The sequence below is a fragment of the Gymnoscopelus braueri genome (genome assembly GCF_963280865.1).
Source record: "Gymnoscopelus braueri genome assembly, chromosome: 18".
NCBI lineage: Eukaryota > Metazoa > Chordata > Actinopteri > Myctophiformes > Myctophidae > Gymnoscopelus > Gymnoscopelus braueri.
The window spans coordinates 24,881,280-24,903,209 of record NC_137618.1 but is presented as its reverse complement, the minus strand read 5'-3'; the positions used below and the strand labels follow the sequence as shown (position 1 = coordinate 24,903,209).

The window sequence follows — 21,930 nt, the reverse complement described above, 5'->3', positions numbered from 1 at the left end:
GGTTTAACTGGTTTTGTGTGGTGTCTCTTTATGGTCACTGTTTAGAACAGAAACCATTCCGAAGGTTTGTGCTGATGTCGGGCATGCCCATAGAGTAGATCCTTAAGTATAATTGTATATGGCAAGGTTGAGCAGGTGTCCTGTTTAAAAAATGAAACTTTTGTTTTTACACACAACAGTTCAAGTACAACAGCAAACAAAACCATACAAAGAAAGCAATCATGTATAATACAACAAACACAGACAATACTGAAACAACTGGGCAAAAAAAAGCAGCAATTTCAAGTTCTCAGGTAGGCCTACTGTACTGCAACACCGGCCACAAATTAGACTTTTTAAATGGCTTATTTCAGTTTGGTTTATTATATTGAGTAAAATATCTTATGCACCTGTATCCGTAGAAAGAAACTGATAAATTGAGTGATTTATATTTATTCAAAGGCCACCAAGTTCACATCTGAGGACACAGACGCTATGCTACAATCCTGCTTCTACCAGACTGACTGGGGGATGTTTAAGAACGCCGCTGGGAATAACATCAACGAACTCTCAGACTCAGTCACTGGCTTTATCAGTAAGTGCATAGATGACATAGTCCCAAAAAGACAGTTCGGATCTATCCCAATCAGAAACCATGGATGGACAGCGGAGTACGTGCACATCTGCATGAACGGGATGCTGGTTTCAAATCTGGCGACGTGGAAACGCGCAACACGACGCGCGCGGCCCTAAACAGCGCCATCAGGAAGGCGAAAAAGGCCTACACAAAAAAGATGCAAGACAAACTCAGCAATGGCGACATCAGGAGCACATGGCAGGCGGTACACACCTTGACAGACTGCAAAACAAGAACCAGAAGCGAGGTGAACCCGCCTGCCTCCCTCCCCAACGAACTGAACACTTTCTACGGCCGGTTTGAGATCAGCTCCAACCGCGGCAGCCAAGCGGGGCCATCAGCAGCACCAGCAGAGGAGAACCCTCTAACCATCTCGGAGAGAGAAGTGCGTTCACACGGGTCAACATCCACAAGGCAGCCGGACCTGATGGGATTCCAGGCCGGGTCCTTAAGACATGTGCAGACCAGCTGGCGGGTGTCTTCGCTGACATCTTTAACCTCTCCCTCTCCCTGGCTGTGGTCCCTGCAGGGTTCAAAATGTCAACCATTGTGCCCATTCCCAAAAATGCCAAAGTGACATGCCTGAACGACTGGAGACCTGTTGCTCTCACCCCGATCGTCAGCAAGTGTTTCGAGAAACTGGTGAGGGAATACATCAGCTCCACGCTACCTGCCTCGCTGGATCCGTGGCAGTATGCATACCGCAAAAACAGATCCACCGACGACGCTATTGCCATGGCTCTCCACACCGTCCTCTCGCACATGGACAACAAGCTGCTGAAGGACAAATATGTACGTATGCTGTTCGTGGACTACAGCTCAGCATTCAACACCATTGTCCCAGCAATACTTGACAAAAAGCTCAGAGACCTAGGGCTACACCCAAGCATGTGCGACTGGATACAGGACTTCTTGTCCAACCGACATCAGGTGGTGAGAATGGGCAGCATCACATCCGACCCCCTGACCCTCAACACCGGAGCACCCCAGGGATGCGTGCTGAGCCCTCTCCTCTACTCCCTGTACACGTATGACTGCATAGCCACACATGTCTCCAACACCATCATAAAGTACGCGGACGACACGACAGTGATAGGCCGAATCGTCAACAACGACGAGTCTGACTACAGAGAGGAGATCAAATCACTAGCATGCTGGTGCCGGGAGAACAACCTCTCTCTTAACGTCGACAAGACCAAAGAACTGATCGTGGACTTCAGGAGGCCGCGGAGAGACCATGCGCCCATCCTCATCGACGGTGCTGCAGTGGAAAGGGTCAGCGAGTTCAAGTTCCTCGGAGTACACATCGAGGAGGACCTCAAATGGGAGACGCACTCCACACACGTGAGGAAAAAGGCTCAGCAGCGACTGTACTGGCTCCGCCGCCTGAAGAAGCTCGGAGTAGGACGTCGCATCCTCAGGCTGTACTACAACAGTTCTGTTGAAGGCATCCTAACAGGCTGTGTCACGGCCTGGTACGGGAACTGCACTGCCCGAGAAAAGATCAGCCTACAACGAGTAGTGCGATCGGCAGAGCGGATAACGGGAATCGAGCTCCCAGCGCTCCAGGAACTGTACAAAAAGCGGTGCGTGGTCAAAGCCAAGCGCATCATCAAGGACAAGCACCACCCAAGTCACAGACTGTTCAACCCCCTACAACGACCGCGACCGGGCAAGGGGCTCTACCGCAGTATCAAGAGTTCCACCACCAGGTACTGGTGTAGTTTCAATCCGGCTGCTGTCAGAATGCTGAATGGGGCATAGGCCTTGTTCAGCAGCCTGACAACAGGCAGCGCAGACTTTTTCTGGCTCTTCCTGAACACACCTGTGGATTATACCAGGGACAATGACTTGGACTTTAGCCCCCCCTCGGACACACCTGTGGACTACATCAGGTACAAATGACTTTTTGTTGCACTCCCTCATGGAGCTACTTGCGGATTATACTAGGGTCAGTCCACTCTAGGTGGACACGCACTGACCTTTTGCACCTTAATCCCTTGTATAACGCACTGACTTTTTTTTGGTCTTTTTTTATTGTGCTCCTTTTCCTCTAAGCACCTAACGTCCATTGTCTATCATGCACAGTATAAGTATAACATGCACAGTATACAATACATTGCTGCTATGCTCAGGCACCTTAGTTTAGTTTTTTTTAGTTTTTTATTATCTCAGGTTTTTGTAAATATGTAGATAACTTGTCTGGCCTTCTGTTGCTCTCTTGTTTTGATCTCCTTCCCACTTACCCCCCACCCTCTTCTTCTCCCCCCCCTCTTCTTTCTATGGAAACTAACGTTGCGATGGGAACGATGTACAAAAAAGAATTTCACCCACTTTTTTACCTTGTAAACCTGTGATGTGACAATAAAACTGATTCTGATTCTGATTCTGATCCTATTGATATAATAGTCCTATGTGGTTTGGCTCTCAATTGAATTTGGAAAACAGTCCCAGACGTCTACTCATTACAGGCAATTAATTCTGGGATGTGTGAATGACCCCGTTTAGTTGGTGATAGTTACTTATGGACACATTTTTGATTACCGTATTCCTTTTTGTTCTAACACAATAGGGAGGGGAGGGCACTGCCCTTAGGAATATGTTCACATACTAGTAGCAACCTATGAAAAGTTTAAATTAAACACTAAATCAGAGCTAGCTAGTGTTATGATTATATATTTTCAGATTTCTGTTCTAAATAAATTTAGACCTTTTTATGTGCCACATTCACCATGATTCGTTTGGTAAAGTATTAACTAAATGAATGAATATGCAAGCATACATAATTTTTCCAACTATGTATTTTGAGCTGAGATATATTTGTCCAAATGCTGTCTGTCTTCTTGACACAGCATCTTGCGTTTTAGGAACCTTTTATGGAGGGCAATATATGAATCTGTAAATATGTTTTACACTGAGCAATGGACCTGCATGCATGCATGGGCAATGCATGAGCAGTGGTCATGAGAGCGATTAAAAATGGGTTTGAAATGTAAAACGGGTAATGAGTGATTAGAAATGGGTTTAAAAATGTAAAACGGGGAATGAATGAGTGATTAGAAATGTGTTGTAAATGGGGATTAAAATGCACAATGTGCCCAGTTCTATTGAATTTGGTTCTCAAAGTGGGGTCTGGGGACCCCCAGGGGTCCTGGGGGGGTTCCAGGGGGTCCCCAGCTAAATTAGTTAATGAAGCGTAACAATCATCTGAACCACTTTATCCATATGTTATACTTTGGCTATTCAAAAATAGCAGATACAAGCTCATAGTGCTGCACCGAGTGCTGAGCTTGTAGATCTGCTATTTTTGAAAAATCTCAAATGTGTGCAAATCTTTCAATCATTTTTTTTTTTTTTTTTTTAAAGGTGAACATTTTGAACTCAAATCTTTGCTTCTGGGTGTCCCTGGCACAACGTATTTTCAGGTGGGGGGGTCCGCGGCCAAATACATATTCATTTGGGGGTCCTTGGCACAAAAAAAGTTTGAGAACCACTGCTCTTGTCTTGACACCTCAACCACGTGACACAGTGACGCTTGTGTCAAACGAGGAAGTAACCGCACGTTGTTTACAGTCCTCAGCTCTCCGCCTGCAGGCTGACAGACAGACAGCTTATAGTCTGTTTAACATTCAGCATCACAATCTATATACGAGCGGTTTCCACTTGGAGTGTATGTACCACCTGCGGTGCTGAATATATATGATATACCATGCATGCATTGATCCAGTGTCCTGATGAGGAGGATATAGCATCGGCTAACGAGCACAAGTAGCTAATTGCCACGGTAACCAAGCCACCCGAGGATCTTATTTATTCTTCATAGACACTAGAATATCGCAGCAGTGCAATGCTAAACAACACGTTTGGAAGCCTGTTCGCCTGCTAACTCGCTATGAACATCCATGCAATTCAGTTAGTTTGCGTGCACGTTCCCTGTAACATTGGCCAGCTTGCAGAAAGAGCTAACCAGAACACTGGAGCTAACGTAACATCAGGAGTCATGGCTGAACGGGTGACCTCTAATATGAATATGAAAGTATGTCTAGCAAAAGATAAGGTATGAAATTCACACCAAACCTCTTTGCCGAAAATAGCTGATGCGAGGCTTTGTGACTTGTGAGCCTGTAGATCTGCTATTTTCGGCTAATGTTCCCACCAGAATAGGGATGCTAGAGTTGAAGTGGTTAATGTAAAAAAAGAAAAAGAAAAGTTTCCTATCACACAAAGATTTGGCGGACCCTGGACCCCCTATAGTGGTCCCGGACACAATGTTGAAGACCCCTGCAGAGATTGCTAAAGTGACTCATATTGTATATCCACAATTCTCTTAAGGGACTGGATTAGGATGAAACAGAACCAAAGAGCCAACGCGCCATGGCTTTGTGTGAAGTTCATTGGGACCATCACATCCCCCTGCCAAAGCTCACCCCCGTCCATGCCAGGATCACTGTGGCCCTGGTGGCACTTCTGTGCTTCATCAACAGCTATGATGGGGAGTTTGTGTTCGATGATTCCGAAGCAATTGTCAATAACAAGGTAATAGTAGCCATTCATATCATAACATATAGTAGTAGTACAAAGTATGACTCGAGGCATGGCACACATAAGGTTCAAGGTTCAACTTTATTGTCAACAATACCAGTTACAAGTAAAAGGCACATGAATACGTACCCAACTTGCTTCTGTTAAGATGAAGCCCTTCATCCTAGCTAGTTACACACATACATCATACATATGGCATACGCATAATAAATTGTATGTATACATAATAGTATGTATACATTATAAGTTGCAAAGTAAATAATGTGTACATGATAATAGTTTGTATACTAAATAGTAAGTATGCACAATATCATAGTAAATACTAGTACAGTATACATTACGTAATACTTTGTATACTATTATTTGTAGTAAGTAGTATGTATACATAATAGTATGTATAGTAAATGGTATGTATACATCATCGTTTGTATAGTAAATTGTATGTACATAATAGTTTTACTTTGTATAATAAATGTTGTGGTACTGTATGTTCTACAGGACTTAAAACCTGCCACGCCCCTCAACAACATCTGGACCAATGACTTCTGGGGAAGCAACCTCAGCAGCAACTCCAGCCACAAATCCTACCGACCTCTCACTGTCCTCACATTTAGGTGTGGACTAACACTAAACGCACACACATGCATGCACACACGCAAAATCACTTCATATCAGACTTTTACGTAAGGTCTTCATCAAAATACCCTCTCATGTTGGTACCGTATTATCTCTACTCATGGTGACGCCGTTTTAATATCAATTCCCTTTTCTTGTGTATGCAGGGTGAACTACCTCTTGGCTGGGGGCCTGCACCCTGTTGGTTTCCATGTGCTCAACATTATCCTCCATGCTGTCATATCAGCTCTGATGATTGACATGTTTGCTATATTGATTGGTGGCCTGGCGTATAACGAGCAGGGGAGGATACTGAATCAAGCTCCCAAGACATCACTCCTGGCTGCCCTCCTTTTCGCTGCTCATCCAGTTCACACAGAGAGCGTAAGAGAAAGTGGCATACTTAGCATTAAGTGCACCACCGGAAATCAAATGAAAAAAATGTTTTGAATATAGCCTTTTATAAAGTAAAATCAGTCAAATCTGAACAGTTAATATGTTTTTGTTTTTAGCTCAACCACACATTTTCTAACTACCTAGTGTACTAGAACTTGAACCTCTGCCTGTGCATAATCAAGTAAACTCTAATGTCACAACGCATCAGGCTTAATCAGACTCAACACTTGCTTTAATCAACAACGTTACTCCCTTTACAGCAGCAATGTGTCGCTGCATCTTCTCGACATGCCATTCCATGGGTTTCACTATTAAATATGCAGCAGGTGCATGCCAAGAACAAAAGCCCAGTCTCAGTTGGGAGCACAGGGCCAAGGTGTGATGGGTAGCATGACTATTAGCAGTGTTGGGATGCTTATTGACCTGCTGGTGTGTATGTGTGATGGCTGTAGAGTCTTGCTGGAAGGCAGCCCCCCCCCCCCCCCCCCTCACCGTTGTCTTTAATCATGCAGGGAGAGGGCTGGGGAGACCTGGGGGGTGGAAGGCAGCAGGCAGAACACTGGCTTAAGGCCTGCTGTATGTATCAAAGGAGGCAGCCCCAGGAACCCAACCATATGTACCCACACACTGTATAGAACATTTACACTGAAGCAGAGCTTGTAATGAGAGGCTCTCACTATGTCTGTTATTGGCATCCACCAGTAATAGGCTATATTATGCAGGGCAGAATGCAGAATGTGGCCATGCAAACGGATATGTGTGAAGATCTCTCTCTCTCTCTCTCTCTTTCTCTATCAGGTGGCTGGTATAGTGGGTCGAGCGGACCTTTTGTGCGCCCTGTTCTTCCAGCTGTCATTCCTCACATATTGCAAAGCCTTCCATGGAAGTGGGTATCTAATGCAAGTTATACATACATTAGTACCGTATACTGGTATAGTAGTCGGCATGTAAATATAGTTATGGCGTATAATGTAGCAAAAATAAACTGCCTAACTTTGAATTAACTGTTTGTGTGTCCCTTCAGGCAGTGACAGAGATGAGAGGTTTTCAGTCCAGTGGATTGTGGTTAGTCTGTTTCTGTGTGCTGCAGCCATGCTCTGTAAGGAGCAAGGAATCACAGTCTTGGTATGACCATTAATGTCACACAAATAGAGCTCATATCCATAAAGCTTTTATGAGAAGAGATGCTGAGCAGTGCTACATTTTCTTCTCCTGTGTCATAAGGACATTTAACAGCCTGACTAGTGATCCACAATTAGTACTGCTAGCAGGGTGTTCCACAGGTGTATACAATGTCCAGCTGGGTGTAAATAGTAACCATCCAGAATGGCTGTTATTTCCATAAATGAGCAGTATGTTTTTCCTGAAGTACTGTAGGCCCTACTCTATTTGGATGCAAGGCTCAGGTTGGACGATCAGAGAATGCCGCCAAAAACTAAAAAGCTGAAAATGTTTTAATATACGGCTATTGACATACGACATATCATTTGTCTCACAGCAGTATGAAATGCTGTTGAATGCTACTTTTTTAAACATCAAAGTATTTTTTTGTGAATGTATGCATCCTGCCTACTAACATGCGTTTGGTTGGGTTGAGTTTGAAAAGAAAGCGTCTGTGACCCAGATCATATTTCTCGTCTCTTCCCTCCGTTTCTCTCAGGGTGTGAATGCAGCCTTTGATGTCCTCCTGATATGTAATGTTAATGTCTATGTGCTCAGCCAGAGGCTCCTCCTCAGGAAGAAACCTCTAGATGTGAGTTAATATTACACCTCGCTTCCTCCTAGGGATGCAAATTATCGATTAATTCATTAATTGATAAGCAGCGTTTTTTAGGACCAAAAGGAAAATCGTTGTCCGAAACCAGAATCGAGTGCAGAAACATTATTGCCCTGATGTATATAACATTAACGAGCGTCAACGAGCATCAGCTGGACACAGAAAGACAAACACACCCCTCCCCTCTGCAGTGCTCTATGGAGTCTGTCTAATTTCTCCCCAAAATACCTTGAATATAATGGAATATGATTAAGGATTACTGTCATTATGGTAAGCCCACATTTGATATCACACACACCATAACTGTAACTTTCAATAGCCCCCCTCTACATTAATCGATTACATTCTTAACTCTCTCAGTGCCAGACCCCGAGTTATCCCGAGTTTTTGGGTTATACCCTCAGTGCCAGAACGAGAAATCCCGAGTTAAAAATAAATAAAAATAATATATTTTTTTTTTTTTGGAAAAAAGTGTTCAGAACCCAAGATATCATTATCTGAAGATTTGCAGCTCCATCCACTCTTTGTTTAACCTAAAACTGAAAAAGGCTGTATCTCGCTTCCTAAGCACTTTTTATTTTCTTTGAAAAAACAAAAAAAAAATTCTGGCAAAGTTCGCAATAATTTTTTTATTTCATTGGCACTGAAAGAGTTAACGGCAATTAATCGATTATAGATAAATTGTTAACATCCCTACTTCCTCCGTCTATTACCCCTTTACCTGTCACACCGTCCTCTGGCAAGTGTTGTTTTATATGATGTGACAAATTCACATTAGAAAACAGTGTTGAGTACAGCACGTGTCTTACATGTTTCTATAACAGTCCATGCTAGTGAGTAACCCTCCTGCTTCGTGTGATCAGTCGTGTTCATTGACACTGGGTTCTGACTTGATCCAGGTCAGTGATCTGCTGCGGACGGGACTGTTCACCCGCTTGGCTCTCTTGGCTCTGGGAGGAGCCTCGATGATCTATGCGCGCTGGAGGATCATGGGAACTGGGCCGCCGGCGTTCACCGAAGTAGACAACCCCGCCTCTTTTGAGGAAAACGTATTTCTACGGGTAAGATGGAGCCTCTAAAGATGATGTTAAATTTATGTTGTCACTATAACACATGGGAATTAAACCTAGCCTAATCTCTACTAATGTGTGTTGTTTATAACATCTCATTGTCTTTGTGAAGTTAAACAAGCACTAGCCAATCCTAACTGTTCCACATATCCTTTTGAAACACAATGACAATCTTTGATTCTGATTTTAAATGTTCCTCTGCCTCCCTCCCTTTCATTTTCCGCTTTCATTCTATACCTCCTGTTCCTCTTTGATTGGCAGATAGTGAACTATAATTACTACTACTCTCTGAATGCCTGGCTGCTGCTGTGTCCCTGGTGGCTGTGTTTTGATTGGTCCATGGGCTGTGTGCCTCTCATTAAGTCAGTCACTGATTGGAGGATAGTGTGGCTGCTGCTGCTCTGGTGCATTCTGATAGGCTTGATAAGCCAAGCCTTATGCTCGCAGGACAGCCAGAGGAGGAGGTAAGAGACCACAACAATCTCACACTCTCGCTGTAGATGAGATGAAGTACATGTTGGTACTCTCTAGACTTGACTTAGATTATGAACATTTGATCGTATCCACTGCCCTGTGACCAGAACATCATGTCTCGATTGATGTTAGAGAAGCTTTCAAATCCTCTGTTGCTTTGGGAAACAATAGCCCACTACAGTATACTGTATATCTGTGGTTCTTGTGTAATATGTTGAGGACTGCCTTTGGAGCAGCTATTTTATCCAGTCCATATTGCTGTAGCTTAAGTCTGCCAGACAAACAAACTGTCTAACCCTAACAACAATGCATCTTGTATAAATATGAATGAATAAATACAATGTGAAAGTTAAGGCAATTTGCTATCAACGTGCAAAAGTGCAATAAATATATTTTGTTCCAAAAAAAAACAAACAAAAATGATAAATATTTTGTGCATTAATCGTCCAACCCTAATGTGTCTCAGCCCCTTTGCGAATGTCACATCACTTTATAATCCTTTGTACTTGTCTCTGCATTCGTTCATGCTTTCTTAAAGTTGACCAAACCAAACCCCTCTCTCTTGTCTTCCAGAACCCTAACACTGGGTCTGGTGCTGCTGGTGGTGCCCTTCCTGCCAGCATGTAATATCTTCTTCAGGGTGGGTTTCGTCGTCGCAGAGAGGGTCCTTTACCTGTCATCAGCTGGCTACTGCCTACTGCTGGCCTACTGCCTCGGCCACTGCTGCTCTTACTGGACCAAACACAGGGTAGGTTTGGCAAGACCACAGTATAACACCACAAAGAGCTCAGACCTGTTGACATTTAAGAAATCGAAAGGGTTGGTTTGTTCTGGTAGGGACCTAAATGTGATCTATCATTTACAGTACAAGAGGCAGCAGGCCCCCTCTGCTGTAATATATTCCCTATCATGCAGTATCTACTAGGTTATGTATCTAAATGCCTTGGCACCAGTGCAGGGCCAAGAAAAACAATGCTGAGAAGTATGAACCCAAATATTAATGATCTATTATTACCATATGCTTATAATCTGCTAGTCTTATATGTCAGAAATGTAAGTCTTTAATACGAAATGTTCATGAAAATGTGAATATCATATATATCTTGCTTTATGTTTTATCTTTGCAGAGGCTGCTGTGTGTATCTTTTGTCGCTCTGCTAAGTTTATATGTAGCTCGCTGTGCTCTCCGCAGTCACCAATGGAGGTCAGAGCAAAGCCTCTTCACCAGTGCCCTGTCTGTCTGTCCACTCAATGCAAAGGTACAGTAAATGTGTGTGCAAGACAATAAGTCACTGGATGATTGTATGCGTTACCTTTCATATGTGGTACATGCACCTGTTCTCTCAGTCAGAATGGGGACAATTGTAGTGCCAAATCTAGTGTGGTAACCTTTACTTATTGTTTGTAGCTTTACATGTACAGCTAATTTGCATTCTTTATCCTTTAAATAAGTTTGAATGAAGGGTATATTCTGGTGGATAAGCCTCTAATTTAGATGATGAGTTGCATCAGTGATGGTGTATGTATTGCAGGGGTTCCCCTATAATTGTATAGTGTTGTGAGTATGGTGCCACCTAAAAAGCAAAAAAGCTTTATCACTAGACAGACAACCAAACTCTGGTGTCAATCAAAATACAGATGAGGAAAAATGGAGCAGACTTAGGAGAAGTGCGAGGTACAGATGATAGAGAAATAGGAGGGGCAGATGGGGCGATAAACCTGATTCAAGTTAGCGTAAAAATTGTTGCTGCCGGTTCAATTATCATAAACATGAATGTTGATGCCAGCCAGATGCAGCTGAACCAGTCTAAAACATATAAAGGCAAACATAAAAAATCTGTCTGGGGACCCAGAGTGCTTGAAGAACCCCAAATACAGCCTGTGGTTGTACCAGACTTCTCAGGGTAAGTTCCAAATTGTATTGATCTCACATGGTTTTAAAACAAATGGAAATTCATTATTGTACAGCAGCGACCACACCTATGTTCTCCTCACTATAATTTTTTCTCCTCAAAACTTTGGCACTTAACTACTCCTACACACTTTCACCTAGAAACCCCAAACCCCCAACTGCAAGCCGTTCAGCTTACTTAGGACACTTGTGCTTGTTCATGACACTTTGAAATGTTTTTTTAGTTTTTAAAATACTTTACTTTAAATGTGTATAATGCAAATCAATGGGAAAATGTTGCACCTCACAAGTCCTTCATACTTTCACCTAGAAACTCCATTCAACATTTAGAAAATTCAGCTCACAGTGGACACACATGCCTGAACTTTATACTTTGAAATGCTTTGTAGTTTTGGCGATTTTTAACTTTGGCACCTCCCTATTCCTTCATACCTTCACCTAGAAACTCGATTCACAATTTAAAATTTCCAAATTATAATGGACATGCTGGATATGAAGTGTTCTGAAAGCAAGATAATATAACGTTGGTTTATAAAGACATAAGCAGTCACCAATGGAGTCATAAGGCGGAGCCATCTCTTCTCATAAAATAATAATAATTATTAATAATAATAATAATGAATTTGAACTAAATACTGTATAAATTGCAGTCTACCTGCGGTGCCATTTGACCAAAGCCAACTGTGCCAATATGCCATATACACGCCTCGTCTGTTTAGGTATTTTTCTGTGCATACCACCAGGCCTGAAAAACATTCTAGGGGAAACACTGTATTGCATTGTGGGGGAGTGGGAGGTTTTTCTCTGGTTCTTAGGACAGGAGAGGGGAAGTCAGGGTCCGGGAGATATAGCCCATCTGTCAGGAACTCTTCATGGTTAGACATTTTATCATTAATAATGATGAATTTGTCTAAAATGAAGACTAGTTTGCATTATACAAACTTAATGGCTTCCCTCAAGTTAGCCAATTGGACATTGTGATGTTTTGACTTACAAGTAACTGTTAATAATGTTTTAACCCTTAGGTCCATTACAACGTGGGCAAGAACCTGGCTGATAGAGGAAACACTAGTGCTGCCATCAAATACTACAGAGAAGCAGTCAGGTATGAATTTTCAATCAAGTCAAATTAGTAATGTTGAATGTATGTTTCTCAGGCAGTACAGCAATACAACTTTTACTGCAAGTGCAAAGTGAATAGTGAAAACATGCTTCCAGGCAGTGTGCGTTACAACATGAATGAAAAGTTGTCTTCTGCATTGACTCCTTAATATTCTTCTCTGTCAGGTTACACCCTACATACGTCCACGCCATGAACAACCTGGGTAACATCCTGAAGGAGAGGAATGAACTGGTGGAGGCAGAGCAGCTTCTGTCTAAAGCAGTTACCATCCAGTAGGTGTAACAATGCAGAGCAATCCAGTGCAGATAATATGTTACATACAGTGTTGTTCTGCCAGAGGTGACAGGTTTGTTCTTAAAGACGGTTACAAAAGTTCCTAATTAGGTATGTGTTTTATGCATTCCCTTCCCCCAGGCCTGATTTTGCTGCAGCTTGGATGAATCTGGGGATAGTGCAGAACAGCCTGCAGAAATTTGGAGACGCAGAGCAGAGTTACTGGAACGCTATTCGCTTCCGGAAAAAGTACCCCGACTGCTACTACAACCTTGGACGTCTGGTGAGATGCTGGAGGCTAGATTTGGCGTAATTGACCATATTCACACAGCAGCCATTTTGCTCTTAATTCATAATATGGAGTAAGAGCAAAATGGCTGCCTTTTGAATATGGTGAATGTGTGAAATGACCGAATTAATAACCAAATTAATTAGCTTGTTTTTGTTTTGTTTTCTTGTTGTTATGAAGCATTGAGGGTTTCAATCTTTTCTTTGGACCCTGCTGTTCTCTCTCTTGGAGAACGCTAATACAGAATCTTAATACTGTCTATGTAACTTTGTCTATCTTCACGAAAAATAAATTAGCAACAATGTGGACCGTAACCATACGGTCTACTGTATAATAGTAGATTTTGATGCCATTTGAAAATTCTGTCTCCCTCTTGGCAGTACGCTGACCAGAGCAGGCACATTGATGCCCTGAATGCTTGGAGGAACGCCACAATGCTGAAGCCGGACCACAGCCTTGCCTGGAACAACATGGTCATCCTGCTAGACAACACTGGTACACACAACACACACCCACTCAGATGCACACGGTCACTGTATGTCTTAAACATAATCATTCCGTTCCCCTTTAGCGACAGTCAGAGAACATTGTCATTGTGTTTTATGCCTACAGTATAATGATTCATCGCATTTCCTCGATGAACCGTTTCAATTTCAAATTCACAAGTTCAAATACTCAAATCGGATAAACGTCTTAAGGATGTTGAAGGATGTCCTCTCTGTCACAATGCTCTCTGATGTTGGAACAAATGAAAAAAGCGCCGACATTCACTTATTTGTGTTGTGTTGACGGCAGTTCAAAGAACCCTCTGTTCTGGGTGCAGCCCGTTCCAACATTAACAGCCAAGAAACACACAGCCCCACTTTTTTTTCCTCCTCTCTCTCCCTCTCTCTCTCTCTCGCTTATTCTCCCATTTTTTTGGGAGGACATTTAAGCGGCCCAACGTGATTAGACCGGAAGAGCAGGAATCAGCAATGCTTGAAATTTATGTATTAAAGCTTTGTGCGAGACTGTTTTTTTTTTTTTTAAAGGCACTCTTCCCTGCCGTGTGGAGAATGCTCTGATTTCCAAATGCTGTAGCTGTTTTGTCAGAAGCCGCTCCCGAGGGGGGGGGCGGAGTCTCCCAGGAGGGAGGCAGGAGTCGTCCAATCAGTGCCCAGTGTGCTCCCGATCAAACGCTGGCAGGCGCGGCCCCACTTGGAGTCCCCCCACTGCATTTTGTTTCCCCAAATCTGACAGACGTACTTCTACCCCATCTCCCCTTAAACCCCCCCAAATTGTTTAAAATAAATAAACAAATAAAACAAACTATTGGACAGAAAGAAAAGAACAATGGATGTCATCTTCAAAAGCGAGGAATCGAGCGATATTTCTTTTTGTTCCTCTTTGCTGTACACCCGCCTTTTCCTTTTGATCGCACCACAAAGACGAGGAAGAATCATTGTAGATTCAGACAGAAGTACACACAGACAAACACACATACATACATACACTCACGCACGCACAAACACACAGTCACACATTTATGTATCATCTTTGCACACCGCGATTGAAGGGCATGACTCAGGACATGGCATTACTTTGCTCTCTCTTCTTTCCTCTCTTTGTCTCTTCTGTGTCCCTCCCTCCATCTCTGGTCAGACATCAGACGGGTCTGTGACAGAGATCAATAACCCAGTGGGCCTTGCGTTCAGCCTTAATTAGGAGACTAAACCGCTCCTCCATGCGTGGAGAAGGAAAAACTCTGCTTTAGACACCACTGACAAATAAAGCAGACACACACTTTATGCCGGCTATCGTTGCCATTATGTCCATCTGCTGTTTTTCGATGTGTAAAACTACATCCCTGTCTGTCTGCACAATGTCATAAACAAATTTATGAGTATGTACTGCACACCCTTTAATTTGTCTTGCATTTGCCCTGCTGTTGACAATAGTATCCTGAACATGCATGTGGAAAGACACCTCACAAGATCTGTGGTGTTGTACATGGCACAAAATAAATCATGTCTTTGATTTAGTTTCCTCTATTTGTCCATTCTTCCTGTCGTTTAGGGAACCTTGGCCAAGCTGAGTTGATTGGCCGAGAGGCTCTGAAGCTCCTCCCTAACGACCATACCATCATGTTTTCATTGGCCAATGTCCTGGGCAAGCAACAGAAATACAAGGTCAGTCAGCATAGCTGGAACTTTTGATTGATATACACACGTTGTTTCATAAATAAAAAAAATATTTTGCTCACTGGGTCCTCATGTCCTTTACACAGTGTACTTCTAAAACTGTGGTAAGATTTGTTTAGTGTCTGTTTGTGTCTTTCTCCTCCCAGGAATCAGAGGGCTTCTTCCTCCATGCTCTTAGAATCAACCCAAATGCTGCCAGTTGCCATGGTAATCTGGGTAAGACCACCACACCACATTTTGGCTTTGCCCCATATTTCATATAAGGTCAGCTGTATACGCACACAAAATAAATATATAAATATAGTGAGATCACACAAAATGCAGACATTTTATGAATGAAATATAGTGTTGAAATTGCCGCTGTTCTCAGCATGACGTTTGTCTGTTCCCCATCAGCCGTGCTGTACCATCGCTGGGGAAAGCTGGAGCTGGCAAGGAAACACTATGAGCTGTCTCTAAAGCTGGACCCCGAGGCTCCCGGGACCAGAGACAACTACAACATGCTGCGACGCAAACTGGACCAGCTTAAACGCAACGTACCCTGAGGGAGCCCGCTGGAAACCCTGCGTGCGGCAAACACACACACACACACACAAACATCTCCATTTTTTTTACATTACATTCTGTCTTCATCACTCATTCCAGCTTTGTACCATTTTAGTTGTTTGAAAATTAAAGACCATGATTTGCGCATGAGGCTGCCACTGCACTTTTTTTAAAGACAATTTTGAAAGTCAATTCACATGTAAATAAGAATTGTATTGGCCATTTTAAAATTGAATTATAAAATGTATGAAAATAATCTACTGTTTGTTGTTTTCCTGAGGCAACATGTATCAGAGATGTCCCATTTAGAAGAGGTCTTCAGTGTCATGATTATATGTGGTTGCATCTGTCTCTGATTGACGACGTGTTAAAGGCAGGTGTTCTAGGTCACGTAGCCGGTTCCTCAGTGCTCCTTGTAGACCCTTCTCTAAGGACATGTGGAACTCATCCCCGATGAACCCAGTCCACTTTCATCTTTGACCCTGTGTTATGTCAGCTGGACAGAGCACCACGCATGTGTGGCTCCAGAGCAGTGTCGTCGTAAACTTTATTTGCATTGGCCATCTCTCAGTAGTCCCATATGTTCCTATATGAAAAAAAGCTGCCTCAGTTTGGTCCGAGCACACACGGGCTGCAGAGTCTGAAAGTGTCGAGGAAAGAACGCAGTGTGTCAGTAAATGCTGCTGACTCTCAACATGTATAAGCTGATTAGTGTTAACCGCTGGGCTGGTGAGTTTTTTTTTTTTTACTAATGACCATCTCTTTGTTGCTGAATGGGATGGGACCTCGTTGGGGATCAAGACCCCATTTTGCCCACCCCCTCTCTCCACCACCACCGCAGCCTCTGTAGTTAATATGAGAAAGGTGTTTGCTGGGGGAAGTTTTTCTGAAGTGTCTGCAAGGAGACGAGGGGTCAGCTGAGACAGGAAACCCGCGACCGTCGCCGTATGAAAACAGCTCTATAGCACAGAGGCTTCAAAGAGACGGGATGAGCTCCCCAGAGACCATGCATGTGTGTTCTCACACACACACACACACACACACGCCTGCTCCTCTTGAAGAATACCGCCGAGGGAAAAGGCCACCCCAATGTGCAACATCAGTCAACAAGTGTGCACATGGGGTCAAAGGTCAGCGAACTTCTATTTTTTCACCTGCTTCCTACAGCTTGCAGGAAACTTTTGAAGCTCTCGCGGGCTGGTATGGCTTTGCTTTAAGAGCTAAGTTTGTTTACACATACAGTACAATACACCAGTCGACGCTTTGAAGCTTTGAAGATGTTACCAATACACTCATTGGGGGGTGACACAACACACATGACCATCAATGTCCTCTGTTCATTACCTCCTATATACGCTACTAATATCGCATAATGAAATTTCCTCATCGTACAACTCTGTTTTTTATTTTCTCTGCTTTGATGTAAAGAGACAGCTTTGGACACATTCCAAACAACAAATACCCTATACACCCTGTACTGGCGTCTTGTTGAAGATCAAACCTGTTTCAACATTAGGGGGGTTCTCACACATGTAAAGGTCACTAAGGTGAAAGGGTTCCATGAGGGAATGGAGGCAGTCAGCGATCAAAACGTTCCAGACTGTGACATTCAAGTTTTAAGGTATTTTCTCCATTAGTTTTACTCATGCAGTGTAACATGTGGTGCCTTGAATCTACAGTAGGTTATAGAGAGATGCAATCAACTATCCACAATCTGTACAAGCTCTTTCTCTTTACATTCTGAGCCTTTCATTCTACGCCTGTAGCAGACTGTCTGGCCACAGAGCTGCACTGGCACACCAGTGGGGGAGCGGACTTTTATCATAATCATTCTTTGAATACCTTTCATTATCATAAAATATGTGAGTATTAAAGGGATGGATTCACCGGCACCAGGCGACGTCTTCATTATCCATTCTGACTGACAAAAACCTGCTGTCCTACGGAGTAACATTAATAAAAGATGGGACACCGCCGCCTTATGAAGTCCTCTCCTTGTTCTCCGGGCTTTCACTCCACACACCTTTTACCTGCTTGGGTGCTCCATCACAATGATATAATGAAATCAGCTTCCTGGAGTTAACGGCAAGGGATTCTACATTGTGTCATATTAATAACCCATGATTTTTCATCATTCTGAATCATTGACAATTGGCAGAATAATGTATGATTGTTCACAGTCAAAACTACTACAAAAAAATCTGTAATGCCAAATTGGACAAAGTGTTTTGTTTTGATTGCAAAAGAAAGCCTGTTATAGAAAACATTCTTTTGTTACAATACATTCAACAAAGGGAGAAGAAGCGGGGTGCACTAATTTGAACCCACCAAGGATTTTTTTTAACAGCAGGTGTGCTATTTTGCATCTGATAAGCATCGGCAACCATCTCCCAGAAAAGGAAAGAAAATAAACATCTCATCAATGATAACGCACACACACACACACACACACACACACACACACACACACACACACACACACACACACACACACACACACACACACACACACACACACACACACACACACACACAGTTAGCATGCTGAAAAAAGATGCCACTTTTAAAAAAAAGACTTAAATCTTGTTTGAAATTACCACTGATTATGTCATCGTTAGGCATTGTAGACAGAAATGGCACCGTCCGATAGTGAGCATTACTGACAACCCATACATTGATGATGTTGAAAATTTGCAATATGTCCCTTAAATACACTTCTTATGACAGGTGACAGGTATGACATGAAGCGTGTCATTAACATGCCGATCATCTTCCATCTCTTCATTTTCATTCATAGATTCACTGTAAATTGTAACTAATTACTATATTAAAATTGACTTGTTACGCATATGTAAATCCTGTCACATACGTAACATCCGGTTTTGATTGGCCAAATCCTGTCACAAACGTAACATCCAAATTTGATTGGCCAAATCCGGTCACAAACAACATTTACATTTGATTGACCAAGTTTCACGTGACATAGTGTTCTGATCAGCGCTACTAGATTTTCAGGCCCCCTGAAAATCTATACATAACGTAGTTATGTATAATTTTCAATTAGCTGATCTCACATTCATAGTTTAAAAATATATTATATCAGGGTCACAGTTAAGTTCTCACCCTCATGTCTCAGCTTACAGTATATCCAATCCCCTACCCCCAGTCCCGCTGCCCAGAAACTAACACACACACACACACACACACACACACACACACACACACGCACACGCACACGCACACACATGCACACACACACACACAAGCATGCATACAGTCACAGACTTATTTAATCTGTAAGAGCTCCTTATGGCAGAGCTCTCTAATCAATGTGACAGGATGTGATCAAGGATGTTCTTGTGATGTGTCCGCTGGGTCTCCGCAGGGTCCCCTCCTCTCTCCTCCCCATCCCCAAACCACAACAAGCCTAATGGACTCTGATGGACACCTCCATCTTGCCTGTCTAATTGATGTAAATGCTGTATATTTGAACCCACGCTCACTCCCATCGTCCCGGCCCGCCCCTCCCTCTGCTTCCTATAACACAGAAGGTCAGAGGTTAGACTTACTGAGTGATCATTAGACTGGCAGTTCTTATTAGTCTGACACCCCACCCACATCCCAGAGAGGGAATCTTCCCTGTCCGCTCCATCTAGATCATATTACATGACACGACCCCATAGCAGATACTACCAGTGACACCGCGACACTGCAGGGCCAGTAGGGCACGGTGGCATTTTCAGGAAAGGGTCCCCTCGCCTGTCACAGCGCGTCCCTGACAAGGCTTTGTCTGTCTGGCCTCGATGCGCTCTGTCATTTTAAAGCCTGATTTATATTTCATCGTACGATGGCGTTTTGGTGCCAACTAAAGTAGCAGATCCACAAGCTCACAATGCATCACGTCTGCAACACGTTGCGATGGGATTGTAGATCTGCTGTTTTCGGCGAGCGACACTGTTGTACGACAGAGCATAGATTAAGCATAAGGAGGGCTGCTGTCACTGGGTATTGGGACTGTTGTGTCTACATGCCCTGGCATTTTCTGTGGCGCTCTCCCTGTAATAGACCAGCCAGACATTCTCTCTCTCTCCGGAGTCCCTGATGTCCGAGGCCAATGATTAATAGTTAGAGATGGGCTATAAACCGTCCAGTGTGGCCAGATGCTAGCCAGGGCTTTTGCTGAAGTGATATAATGGACATACGCTGCCAATTTGGCTCCCTTACAAAGTCTGGAAGTTCCCCAAGATTGATTCTGTTTCTGTGTAGCGGTGCCCTGGGGGTTGAATGTTGAGGATGCGCTCTGGTGAAAAATATTGTAGTGCATTATCTTCAACTGACAAAAGCACAAAATGAGCACCGTGAATGATCACGGATATAGCCAAATGGCAAATATCATGGTTACTGATGCTTGCACATGAAGCTTACATTTTTTTGTCATCAATTGATCTTTTTTGTTTATTTATTTATTTTTTGAATAAAGGAAACCGTCTTTGGCTGTGGATGAAAAGGGATGTCTGGTATAATTTCCAGCAGGAGCCCTCCGAGGCTGTTTTGCAAAACAAAACGAAGCAGCTAGACCCTTATTGAAAAATATAGTGCAGTGAGACGGAAATTTATTAACTGGCACCAGCTAATGTGTGCATTATTCATTTCTGGTGAGCATGAAAATGATCTAAAGAGGTCTGAAATTGCAGCCGCGCAGGCTGACTGCACAGTGGCTGGTTCGTTTCATCCTTTCTGAGGGGCGTATGGGCAAGGAAGGTGGAGGGACAGAGGGATGGCGGGGAGGAGTGTGATCTCCTCTCTGGACAGGGCTTTGCAGTAACAGCTGTGCTCCTCTCACGAGGGGGCGGCAGCAGCACTGGGAGCAGGGCTGCTTAGGACAGATGGACCAGCCCAGTGCCACCTCCCCTCTCACTGCCCAGGACTGGCTTCTCTTTATTAAAAATACAATATCTGCACAACTAAGTCGCGTGTGCGTGTGCGTGTGCGTGTGCGTGTGCGTGTGTGTGTGTGTGTGTGTGTGTGTGTGTGTGTGTGTGTGTGTGTGTGTGTGTGTGTGTGTGTGTGGGCGCGTGCATGTGTATGCGTCTGTGTACAGTATGCTTGTCTGGACTTGGATAGGAAGTTCATCTGTCAGTCTAGCAAGGTTCAGAAAGGTGCGACACAATCAAGTCAAGAATCAAGTGCACACAACACACACACAACACCTTGCCTTTGCATGAGCAACCATTTGTGTGCTTGTCTCGTGTCACTTCTCTGGCTTTGAATATTTTGTATTTGAATCAATTCTCGTCGTGTCCTCCTCGACTCTCCTCTCTTCACCACTACTACAGTAGGTGGTGGTGGGCAGAAGTTGGTGCCAGTGGCATATGGCTTTCCACTGCGCTAAACATTCATACAAAAGACAGGCCCATCAGTCATGGCTGTGGCCGGATGAGGGGAGAGAGCAGGCCTCTGATGAATGGTGTTTAGGACTTACCTGCTGTTAAAACATTACCTCCCAAACACCCTGCTCCCTCAAGTACACATGACATTAAGAACTGTATAAGACCATGAAATACGGCCCTTGTGAGCACACATCATGTACGCCAGGTTATAGCAAATAATAAATACACTTTCTAAACCCTCTGCAAGGGGAACCCCAGGTCAGGCCTTCATAGACCAATTAATGCACAGCATCTGCTGTATGAAGGGAGCAGGCTAAAAACTTCCGAGCCATTTTAGGCAATTAAAAGAGGGGGAGATACATATCCTGCTTGCTCAAATACAGTACCTCTCAATGTTAGAGTAAGCATGGAACAGCTCTCATAGATTACACCAAATAAAGCCATTCTTCTGGGATTCTTTATCTGGTTCTATGGCGAAACCGGCACGCCTTTGTTCTTTCTTGAGCCCCAGTGTTTTTTCTGCCAAATTTAACAGAAGGCTCTGAGGGTAACGGGGGTCCAACCCAGTATCACCTTCTGGATCAGACCAACTAGCAGAGAAAGACAATCAGCCTGAACCCTGCTGTCTGCAGCACAAAGTGAAAAGACTCTAATTGGGCTTTTTTATGCTGCATTTTCCTGCAGGATTGCTGGATCATGAAAAAGCTATTAAAGCTTAGAGCTAAAA

The 21,930-nt window shown here is 43.5% G+C and overlaps 1 protein-coding gene across 2 annotated transcripts; it reads left to right on the top strand.

Moving 5' to 3' along the window:
• The first annotated feature begins 4,170 nt into the window (after window positions 1-4,170).
• On the top strand, window positions 4,171-16,028 carry tmtc4 (transmembrane O-mannosyltransferase targeting cadherins 4). 2 transcript variants are annotated; one of them, XM_080457068.1, is made up of 18 exons: window positions 4,171-4,400; window positions 4,949-5,152; window positions 5,657-5,772; window positions 5,941-6,157; window positions 6,968-7,055; window positions 7,194-7,294; window positions 7,830-7,922; window positions 8,846-9,007; window positions 9,278-9,480; window positions 10,064-10,238; window positions 10,618-10,749; window positions 12,428-12,507; window positions 12,690-12,797; window positions 12,940-13,081; window positions 13,468-13,582; window positions 15,143-15,255; window positions 15,414-15,483; window positions 15,664-16,028. In XM_080457068.1, the coding sequence occupies exons 2-18, from the start codon at window positions 4,991-4,993 to the stop codon at window positions 15,810-15,812; spliced, it is 2,226 nt and encodes a 741-aa protein (XP_080313194.1). In that variant the 5' UTR covers window positions 4,171-4,400; window positions 4,949-4,990; the 3' UTR covers window positions 15,813-16,028. The 2 variants fall into 2 exon arrangements, with proteins under 2 accessions (XP_080313194.1, XP_080313195.1); XM_080457069.1 differs by having other exon boundaries at window positions 4,171-4,673.
• Window positions 16,029-21,930: the final 5,902 nt, after the last annotated feature.

Coding starts and splice junctions, on each gene's coding strand:
- tmtc4 (XM_080457068.1), top strand. CDS start 4,991: ATGGCTTTGTGTGAAGTTCATTGGGACCATCACATCCCCCTGCCAAAG. Junction 5,153..5,656: donor AAGCAATTGTCAATAACAAG/GTAATAGTAGCC, acceptor TATGTTCTACAG/GACTTAAAACCTGCCACGCC. Junction 13,082..13,467: donor ACTACAACCTTGGACGTCTG/GTGAGATGCTGG, acceptor CCCTCTTGGCAG/TACGCTGACCAGAGCAGGCA.